Below are 11,107 nucleotides of genomic sequence, written 5' to 3'. Positions count from 1 at the left end.
TTTGCCAGTATAGTGAAATATCAGTAACAGATCTTAGTGTGATGCAGTGCAGCTGTCCACCTTATTCTTCAATACCTTAATCAAACTCATTACCATTATTAGCTTTGTAAATAATCAAGTGCTGCCTGCACGAGAGAAAAACGCTCTCTATTGCGAACCTGTTATAATGTATATTTCTTTTAAAACTCCCTCTTTTATTGCTAAGGGGACCACAACAATAAACAAGGTCCTCCGATTTTTCTTTTCTTTTTGTAATGTGGGAGGCCATCATACCACATTTAAAGAAGCAGTCTTCCAACACATGCAAAAGTAAACTAAGAACTCCTTTTATTCATTTTGTCTCTATTGTCATTTTTTTTTTTTTTTTCCTACACGAGTCCTTTAAAAGTTAATCATCATGCGAGGTGCAACGTTGGTAAATACATGCAAGGTACTGTAGAGTTTGTTGGCAGGAGGATTGAGGGGGGTTCACACATTGGGGGGCGGTCACTGAGCGTCATTGTGAATTTACATGTGGATTTGCAAGGAGAATTCAGTTCAGTTCTTGCTGCAGTCGTCTCCCAGCCGAACCTGAAACAGGGACGGTTTCATGACATCATCGGTTGACATCTTCAGTGCAGTCGAAAGAAGAAAAAGACAACTACAAGCAGGCAGTCCTTATATACAAAAGAGCTCAGTGGAGAGATCAGAAGAGCAAGTGCCTGTGTGTGTGTGTGGGGGGGGGGCATTAAAGTGACATCACAGCAGACAAGGGGGGGCGGGGTGTATTGCATGTCACTTTGGTCCAGGATCCTACACTCTTCTGCTATCTTTGAATTTGTTTTTTTTTTTTACACTTTACATTCAATTCTGGAAGATTCTCAATATTTGAGAAAACATCAAATCTCCATAAAACGTCACAAACAACCGGATACACTTGAGGGAAAGAGTAACGGACAGTACATATGACATCACACGTGCCAGCCGCTAGATACTGAGGTGTCTTACATATACAGTGCATATGTTTTGGTCGGCTACAAAGACAAGTGGGAGGTGTGAGGCAAAAAAGAAGAAAAAACAAGAGGTTCAAGGGTGGGAAGGTCCGATCGGAACAGAATTAGTCTTTTTAAAATGTTTTTGTATTAAAAAAAAAAAAAAAAAACCTACTAAATCATTCGGTCATTGGCAATCTGGGAGTTACAATATACACAAAAGAAGCCCAAATGATGTATTCAAAATAAATGACATTACAATGAACCCCTGTTTATTCACTCACTTCATTTTGCAAAAAAACAAAAACAAATAAAAAAACACTATTGCAGTTTGTGTGTTTTCTATAATGCCAGAAGATGGTGCCAAAGTCCGTGCTAATCGTAGTAGTTGGTGTCAAGGAAGTATTGTTTAATTGATACATCTTCACTGAGAGACTAACATCTTTGCATGTTGGCAGAAGCTAAGTTTCTCAGTGGAAGTTCCGGAGACACTTTGCCAGATTTGCATTCACAATTTCTCATTGGTTGCAGCAGCCTTTGGTCTTTATCTCCCATGAATAGCAAGGGTTAACTGTAAATTCAAACATAATGACATTATAATCAGGTTTCCCCCAAAGTAAAAGGAGCAGATTATGAATAAGGAACAATTTTTGGATGGCACACACAAGTGGACATCATCTTTGGTGAAGATTCCAGAGAATGCTTAAAGCAGCCTGAGCACCCACACACACACATACACACACGCGCGCCTCCGTACTTGCGAATATTTCTGCACGGGAAAGGCGATTCACCTCATTTCCCAGGGACGATTCCCTCATTTACATCTAAATCACAAAGACGTTAAGGGCTGGAATAACATCACTACAAATTACGACCGTCTACCATTTACCCGTAGTGTCGACGTGGACTCTGACGACCATCTACTGACATCACTGTGACGTGACACACAAGATATTGACTTGAATTTATCAGATTAAGTCGCGTACACGAATACAGATAATCAGGCCCACTTGGATACAATTTCGCCTTTCCAATCAAAGGCAGCAAAGGCCCGATAATGGGATGTCTGCAACAGATTATCCTGAGCGATTATTCTGTGGTGTAGAATGCGTTGAGTAGTTCTAGACCAATTATTGGCCAGGCTTACTATCTGCGCCGATATTCGGCATTTCGACACATACTGGCATCAGAGTTTATTTAATTATATTATTTTTAAATGGGACAACCAATAATTGATCAATTTAAAACTGGGTAAACTTCAGGAACTATTTATTGACATTTTGAACTCCCTGTACTTTTTGTTTGAACTTAAAACAAAGATAAGTGAAGGATTAACAATCAATTTATATTGAAATTTTGGAAAGCATTGTTTTGGAGCTGGTATTACTCAAAATTTTGATGCGAATATTCTCCCTTTTACTGGAAATTTATATTGGCTCCAAATATTGATTATTGGCCTCCTTGACTACTAATAATCAGTACAGTATTGGTCTCCATGTTATTCTGAAAAAAAAATAAAAATAAAAACATTGGTCTGTCCCTATAGTCGACATTGCTCTCAAAATGTCATTGTGGAGTCAGCTAGTCTGTACAACCCCTACACACACACACCCATAAATCCACTGATTGCAAGCCTCCTCACCTAAAACAGATGTCCGTTGTAGTACCAAAAATGACCCGAGAGAGGCAGCATGTTGCCACAGGGCATCCATACTACCGGACAATACAAAGAAATAGAAGCAGCTAAGCTAACTACATTGGGGGGCAAATATTTTCCTTGTCCTTTTAATCGTTCTAACCCTTTAAATTGATGCGGAGTTGCAAAGCATACTCAAGATCGACAACACACCATACACATAACTATGTCTCCTCCTCCAAACCACATTGTCTACCGTAGTACCACCACTCATGCCGAAGGGCATCCAGACTGCTGGAAAATAAATAGTAGTAGTAGTAGTAGTAGTAGAAGAAGAAACAGAATTAGCTAGGCTAACTTCCTATTTGGCTCTCGATTAAATTCTCATCAAACTTGCAGAGGCCTAACTCAGTGTTGACCACACAAGGATTTGCAATCGTAAAATAAACATGTCTGATGTTTACGATAGTCAGCCCCGATTGTTTTCTGAGCACACCCCACACCACAGGATAATCGGTCAGGATAATCTTTTAGACACAGCCAATAATCAGGCCTTTCCTGGCTATGATAAGAAGGGGGAATCGGACTTAAAATCGGCTGAATTATCGGCATGGGTGTACCTGGCTTTACTGTCACTGTAGCATAACCCCCCCCCCCCCCCCCGGTACATTGATTTCGAACACGTGGAGGTATTAATTTGCACCAAATAACTTCCAGCTGACATTAAGCGTCCTTTATTAAAGCTGGGCATACACTGTGCAAATCTGAAACTTGGTCACAGTCTGTCCAAAAAAAAAAGAAAAATTAATCTTAAACACTCGTTACTGACACCTACAGGAACAAAGTGGAACAATGGGTTCTTGTAAAAATCGTATAACGTATGCCCATCTTAGCAAATCAGCTGTTGAACTCTTGAAAAAGTTCATTTAGCTGTAAATGACTTAAGAATCTAGAAGGAAATCATATGTAATTCTCCAAAGTAGAGAAGTGGTTCGGGTTGGTGAGGTTTGAGAATTTTTCTACTATTCGGAGGGGTAACCCCCAAATGTGTCGGTTTTCTAACTAGCAACGCCTCACTCTTTGTTGTACTAAATACTCTAGCGTGAACTCCAAAGTGACAACATTGAAAATGACTCACGTAAATAACTAGCATACGATAAATACAACACTATATCGGGCCATTTTGCATAGTGAGTACTTTTTAAATACATTTCACTGACAGTACATATGTACCTTGTACATAAAAATATCGGCCAAGAGCTCAATAGTGCTCAGATTTTTTTTTTTTTTTTTTTTGAAACAAATATCTGCATCAGTATTCTGCCCACCCCTTCCCAAAAAAATAAATCCAGTATCACTTGGGCTCTAGAGTTTTTTTTGTTTTAGTATAATCCACAATCTACAAAAAGCCCACCGTTAAGAAAACATAAGCTATTTTCCCCCCTCTCCGCAAACCCAAACAACTAACAGCAGAAATGTAGAAAACAGACACAGATTGAAAGCTGCCTGTGTAGAATACGCTGGCATTCACACACACACACACGCACACACACACACACACACGCATTCTTTTCTTTCTTTCTTCTCTGCATGCATTCCGTTCTGCTGTGCGGGTCCGACATGCAAACACAGCTTAAGATGACAGAAACAAACTTTCCAAAAAGCACCAGCCAAGACCCAGGCTAAGACTACAATGACTGCTAGCAGGTAACAACAGCCATTCACGCCAAACACGAACAATAAGGAATGTATAAGTACACATGAATTACTGTCAACACCCCCCCCCCCCCCAGAATCTACACCTTGTTTCCTACAAAGTAGTGAGCATGTCTCATCAAATATCTAAGATTCAAATAACACATTTCATTACTAATTACTATGAGATTTAATTGCCCAGCACTACATTGCATAAATGACAACTTTTCTGTATCTTTAGGGTCATTGGCGTCCGCCTGTGCATCGCTCGGGTACGCTAATCTGACTACATGCATTGCCCCAACATAAAATAGACTTTCTAAAACAAAACAGAAACATACACTTTCTTTGTCTACGACATAAAAAACATAAATCATGGATCCCAGTTTTAGCTCACGAGGAAGCCCACCATCTGTTAAAAGCAAAAATAAAAAGCACGCAATTTCATGAGGTGAGTCCGGTAAGGAGTGACCCTGATGAAGTTTTTTTTTTTTTTTGTGTGGTGGTGGAGGAAACTATACACATTTATTTCCACGAGTTAACAGCTGCAAGTGCGTGCAAATATAGGGTGGGGGGCACACGGGTGAGGGGTTTTTGTGGGTGGGCTGCTAACATGGGTCTATCTCTCTGAGTTGGAGGGGGGGCTCTGGGAAGGTTCAGAATCCCTTGGTCCAGTCACTGCCTCAGGAGCCCAGAGTGAACTGGTCTTGCTCGATGGGCTTTTTGACCCAAGCCCCCAGGCCGGCCTTGTGGAAGGCCTTGATGAGCGCCTGCTTGGCCGAGTGGTACTCGGCGGCAGCCTGCTTGGCGTCGTGGTAGGAACCTGGCTTAAGCACCTTGATCCGCAACACGGAAGACAGCTGATGGAGAGAAGGACAGAACATTGTCAGCAGTGGGGCTGGGGAGGGGAGGGGACGGGGTGGGGGAACTGAATGAAAATGTAGCTGGGTAACAATCGTACTGTACAGTAGATTCCGGTTCCTGTGGGAAACACTTGAGATAGGACGATACATACAGTGCCACCAGAAAGTATTCACGCCCCTTCACTTTTCCCAAATTGTACTGTTAGACGTATTCTAACGCTGATTTGGCTAAAGTTTTCTTTAAAAAAAAAAAAAAAAAAAAAAAAGTGGTGCAAATTTATTGAAAATGCAAACATTTAAATATAATAAGTATATAAGTATTCACACCCTTGGCTGAATATTTTGCTGAAGCACCTTTGGCAGCAATCACAACCACATCTGAATTTATCAGTACAGCAAAACCTGTTTCCTCCCTAGTTAGGATGTGTGTTAATTGTTGTGTGAATTCTTGACGGCCAGGTACCTTGGAGTGTAAGCGCACCCAGCGGCTGTAGAGGGCGTGCTTGCAGAGGCGCGAAGCTCGGCCCATGTCGTCCTTGCCGGTGGTGGCGTTGATCACCTCCAAGCCCTGGTCGCCCACAGTCCAGTTGACGCTGAAGTTGGGTGCTTTGCCTGGCTGTCTGGCCTCTGCGTTGCTTATGCCTAGGAAAAAAACAAATAGGGAGGGGAGCAATGAGTACAGAAAACACACGCTAATAAGAAAGGTAATGTTCACACAAGCTCTTCTCCACAGGTGTACTAGGAATTGTATTATTTACTATAAATACATTTGTTATGTTACAGCCTTAATCCAAACTTTATGAAATTCTTTTATTCCTCTCAATTTTACTTACAAAAACTCAAAGACAAAGTTAATTAGTTTTTCCTTTTTTTTTTTTTTTTTGTAAAAATGGAATCGTGCTGTGAATACTTTCCGGATGCTCTCAGTTAATTCAGAAAATATTCACAGGTTTTTACTTTATTTTGAGGCGACATTTATACTTAATCGATTTTGGAATAAGGCTGTACCATAACAAAATATTTTCATTTTTGTATTCATTGCATAGATTTTCCTTTCCTAATGTTTTAATATTAGTATTGTTCCAAGCTCGAGATTTACGAGGTCAGTTTATACGCAAAGCTTTCCTGCGTTCCGGCCAAAAGCACATACCCAGGTGTCTGGTTGTTATGCCAACACATCCCTTACATCAGTGATTTTCAATGTTTAAATAAATGTTAGGAACACTTTTTACTGTGTTAATATTCAAACCGTGTTCATATGTTATGGCATAAAATATTGCTCAAACAAAAATGTAAAGCAGCAGTCCTGGCCCACACAGCCATTGTAAAGGTTGACGTATTGCGCAATATGCACTTGTTGTTCAAATTCCAGAAGAACAAGGTAAATGTCAGCTCAGGGGAGCCGTCTTTTTGAGATTCGTGCAGAAGCTGTCTAAATACCAAACATTAACAAGGTGAGCGCTCAAAAACCATGAAATATGAATACAGCCACAGCATTGCTTCTCATTGGATAAAAGTCCCATCCATTTTTCTCACCGCTGAGCAGAGGTCTGTTGAGCGTGAACTGCTGGGGGAGGTCCTCGATATCGGCGATGCGCTGGTACATGGCTCTAGAGAGGTGGTCGGCGTGGTAGAGGCTTCCGAGGATGATGCTGGAGAAGTAGATGGGCTCTGTGAAGTAACTCATCATGGAACCCTGGATGCCCACCACGTTCCACCTGCACAACAGCAACACAGGCAATATCAACTTGGAGTTGTGGTGTTCAAGTGCTCACACAAATGCATAGATTTGTAGTAGGAAATTGCATCAAAAAATTGGAGCCACTGTGCACAAACTCAAAACAGTTATTCTCAACAATTTCGTAAAATGTTTTTGCTGCTCTTTCTGGTGTCTGTGCATTGGCCACCTGGGGGCAGTATAATAGAGACAGAGACAAACAACAAAGGTGAGTTTCACAACTGAATCAGGAAGTAATTTTTCCCAGAGGATGAAGCATATATGCCAGAAGGTGGAAGTGAGCTGTAATAGTCTGATCTTTTTCTTCTATTTTACAAATGTATCTAAAATTATAATCATAGAAATTTTCAAAAGCAACTAATTTAATTATGCATTTTAGTAAGTAACAATCAATCCATTTTCTGTACCGCTTTATCCTCACAAGGGTCACGGGTGTGCTGGAGCCTATCCCAGCTATCTTCGGGTGAGAGGCGGGGTACACCCGGAACTGGTCGCCAGCCAATCGCAGGGCACATATAAACAAACAACCATTCGCTCACACATTCACACCTAAGGGCAATTTAGAGTCTCCAATCAACCTATTGGCCGGGATTTGCACCCAGGTCCTCAGAACTGTGAGGCAGATGTGCTAACCAGTCGTCCACCGTGCCGCATTACATAATCTCATTACATGAAATTAGTTACTCCCCAACACTACTGGCTGCATGTGTTGCATCACCGTTTATTTGCAAACATCCATTGCCTAAAGGGTTATAACACAGTAATGCCGATACTATTTGTTAGCCCGTATAAGGCATTTCACATCGTTTGTTATCAAAACAGGCTTTATTAAGGCAAAGTTATGGAGCTTTTTTTAAACATACAACTTTCTCTTTGTTTTATGTTTAGTTTGACCGTAAATCTCAACTAAGAGTGGCAAAAAAACAGCTCGAAGCCTCATTTGTGAACAACTATTCAGTAATTCTATGTGCTTTTTATTGTGAAAGGAGTTGAGTCACTACCACCACCATACAGCGCTCCTATTAAGTTTTTGCTCGCAAGTAAAAAAAAAAAAATATATATAAATTGTCCTAAGAACAACTTGTATCCTGAAAAACTTGTAAATTGGGACACTTGTATCTCAAGGCATCTCTGTAGTTGGGTCTCTGGAGTGCCAAATGTTAAGCAGTGCTGCAGTATTGACAGGTAAGTGTCAGCCGAAGGTGTTACCAGCGTTCGCTTCTGATAAGCAGCACATACACAAATGTTAGGCTTAGCTGTTGACATGGGGATGGGCCGACATGGGGATGGGCGGCTTGGTGATGAAGTGCTTCCTCCATGAGTGAAAATACAATCAAATCTCTATGTAGGGTACGTGATTAAATTAGCAAGTGGTTGAATTGCTGTAATTCTTTATCCGGTGTGTATTTTGACGAAATAACTTGAGACATTTTATTAAGACTGTTTAAAATTGTGAACAAATACCGCATTTCTGCTTTCACAGAAAATAATGGGTTCACTTCTAATTACAGAGCAAAACCTGAGCCTACCATAATGGCTGCGAGAACACTTTTTTTTGTCCAATTCCATGACCGTTGTCAAGTTTGAGGTTATAAAGTGGAGAGAAGATACAAATGTATTCCGTTGACGGCCGTTGAATGGCAAGGCATGTAAGATAAATGAGGATATAATGCCACAAGCCAACGCAATGTACCACACACAATCCTACTGAGGGATCCAATTTCTCTTTTTTTTTTGTGCCAAATTCTCCTTTATTTCTGTGCTGTATCATTAGCTATCGCTCCCTAGTCATTTTCCCATTGACATGCTCTGTGAAGCATCACACTCCCACCTCACTTGGAGGGAGAAAAGTGTGCGTGCGTGCCCGTGGACTAAAATATGTGGTGAAAAAAAATTACAGTTACTTGCACGGTTTTAAGAACATGGCTCTGTCCCCTATATAGTCGGGGTAATAATAATAACTACAACCCCAATAATAATGACTTTTTATTATTATATAATGTTCAACCTATATTTAATTGAATACACTACAAAGACAAGATATTTAATGTTCAAACTGATAAACATGATTGTTTTTAGCAAATAATCATGAACTTAGAATTTTATGGCTGTAACACATTCCCAAAAAGCTGGGACAGGTGGCGAAAAAGACTAAGAAAGTTGAGGAATGCTCATCAAACACCTGTTTGGAACATCCCACAGGTGAACAGGCTAATTGGGAACAGGTGGGTGCCATTATTGGGTATAAAAGGAGCTTCCCTGAATTGCTCAGTCATTCACAAGCAAAGATGGGGCGAGGTTCACCCCTTTGTGAACAAGTGCGTGAGAAAATAGTCCAACAGTTTAAGGACAATGTTCCTCAACGTACAATTGCAAGGAATTTAAGGATTTCATCATCTACGGTCCATAATATCATCAAAAGGTTGAGAGAATCTGGAGAAATCACTGCATGTAAGCGGCAAGGCCGAAAACCAACATTGAATGCCCGTTACCTTCGATCCCTCAGACGGCACTGCATCAAAAACCTACATCAATGTGTAAAGGATATCACCACATGGGCTCAGGAACACTTCAGAAAACCAATGTCAGTAAATACAGTTCGGCTCTACATCCGTAAGTACAACTTGAAACTCAACTATGCAACGCAAAAGCCATTTATCAACACCCAGAAACGGCGCCGGCTTCTCTGGGCCCGAGCTCATCTAAGATGGACTGATGCAAAGTGGAAAAGTGTTCTGTGGTCCGATGAGTTCACATTTCAAATTGTTTTTGGAAATTGTGGACGTCGTGTCCTCAGGGCCAAAGAGGAAAAGAACCATCCGGACTGTTATGGACGCAAAGTTCAAAAGTCAGCATCTGTGATGGTACGGGGCTGCGTCAGTGCCAATGGCATGGGTAACTTACACATCTGTGAAGGCACCATTAATGCTGCAAGGTACATACAGGTCTTGAGAAACATATGCTGCCATCCAAGCAACGTCTTTTTCATGGACGTCCCTGCTTATTTCAGCAAGGTAAATGCCAAACCACATTCTGCACGTTACAACAGCGTGGCTTCGTAGTAAAAGAGTGTGGGTATCAGACTGTCTGCAGGCACATAATGAAGCATAAAATAAGACAACGGAGACCCCGGACTATTGAACAGCTGAAGCTGTACATCAAGCAAGAATGGGAAAGAATTCCACCTACAAAGCTTCAACAATTAGTGTCCTCAGTTCCCCAAAGTTGTTAAAAGAAAAGGTGATGTAACACAGTGGTAAACATGACCCTGTCCCTGCTTTTTTGGAACGTGTTGCAGCCATAAAATACTAAGTTAATGATTATTTGCTAAAAACAATAAAGTTTATCAGTTTGAACATTAAATATCTTGTCTTTGTAGTGTATTTAATTAAATATAGGTTGAACATGATTTGCAAATCATGGTATTCTGTTTTTATTTATGTTTAACACAACGTCCCAACTTAATTGGAATTGGGGTCGTTCGTATTAGGTGTGGATCAACTTGACTGACCTGCACATCAAGTCCTGACATCAAGCTGATGAACACCTTTTGAATGAATTAGAGTGCAGACTGAGAGAGCCAGGCCTTCTTGTCAAACATCAATGTGTGACCTATCAAATAAGCTTCTGGAAGAGTGGTCAAAAATTCCCTACACACACTTCTAAACCTTGTGGAAAGCCTTTCATGAAGTAAAGCTGTTTTAGTGGTAAAGGGTGGACCAATGTCATATTAAAACCTTATTGATTAAGAAGGGGATGTCATTTCAGATCATATGTGAGTCAAGGCAGGTGAACGAACAGGCAATATAGTGTATGAACTTAAGTGACATCCCATTCCCAATCATCCATCCATTTTCTGAGCCGCTTATCCTCACAAGGGTCGCGGGAGTGCTGAAGCCTATCCTAGCTATCATCGGGCAGGAGGCGGGGTACACCCTGAACAGGTTGCCAGCCACTCGCAGGGCATACAAACAAACAACCATTCGCACTCACATCCACACCTAGGGTTAATTTAGAGACTTCAATTAACCTACCATGCATGTTTTTGGGATGTGGGAGGAAACCGGAGTGCCCGGAGAAAACCCACACAGGCACGGGGAGAACATGCAAACTCCACACACACGGTCCACAGAACTGTGTTTGAGGCAGACACTCTAACCAGTCGACCACCGTGCTGCCCATTCCCAATCAATAAGGTTCAATA

The 11,107-nt window shown here is 41.1% G+C and overlaps 1 protein-coding gene across 5 annotated transcripts in view; it reads right to left on the bottom strand.

The window, feature by feature from the left end:
• Positions 1-310: 310 nt before the first annotated feature.
• adarb1b (adenosine deaminase RNA specific B1b) overlaps positions 311-11,107 on the bottom strand; it is a 150,664-nt gene continuing 139,867 nt past the window's right edge. For all 5 annotated transcript variants that reach the window (XM_061691443.1, XM_061691444.1, XM_061691445.1 and 2 more), the window contains 3 exons: positions 6,702-6,883; positions 5,629-5,807; positions 311-5,162 (listed from right to left, as the gene is read on the bottom strand). In XM_061691443.1, coding sequence (XP_061547427.1) covers positions 4,986-5,162; positions 5,629-5,807; positions 6,702-6,883 — 538 coding nt within the window. In that variant the 3' untranslated portion in view covers positions 311-4,985. The remainder of the gene's footprint in view (positions 5,163-5,628; positions 5,808-6,701; positions 6,884-11,107) is intronic.

Source organism: Phycodurus eques, chromosome 12 (assembly GCF_024500275.1).
Source record: "Phycodurus eques isolate BA_2022a chromosome 12, UOR_Pequ_1.1, whole genome shotgun sequence".
NCBI classification, from domain to species: Eukaryota; Metazoa; Chordata; class Actinopteri; order Syngnathiformes; family Syngnathidae; genus Phycodurus; species Phycodurus eques.
This window is presented reverse-complemented; position numbering and strand designations above follow the sequence as displayed.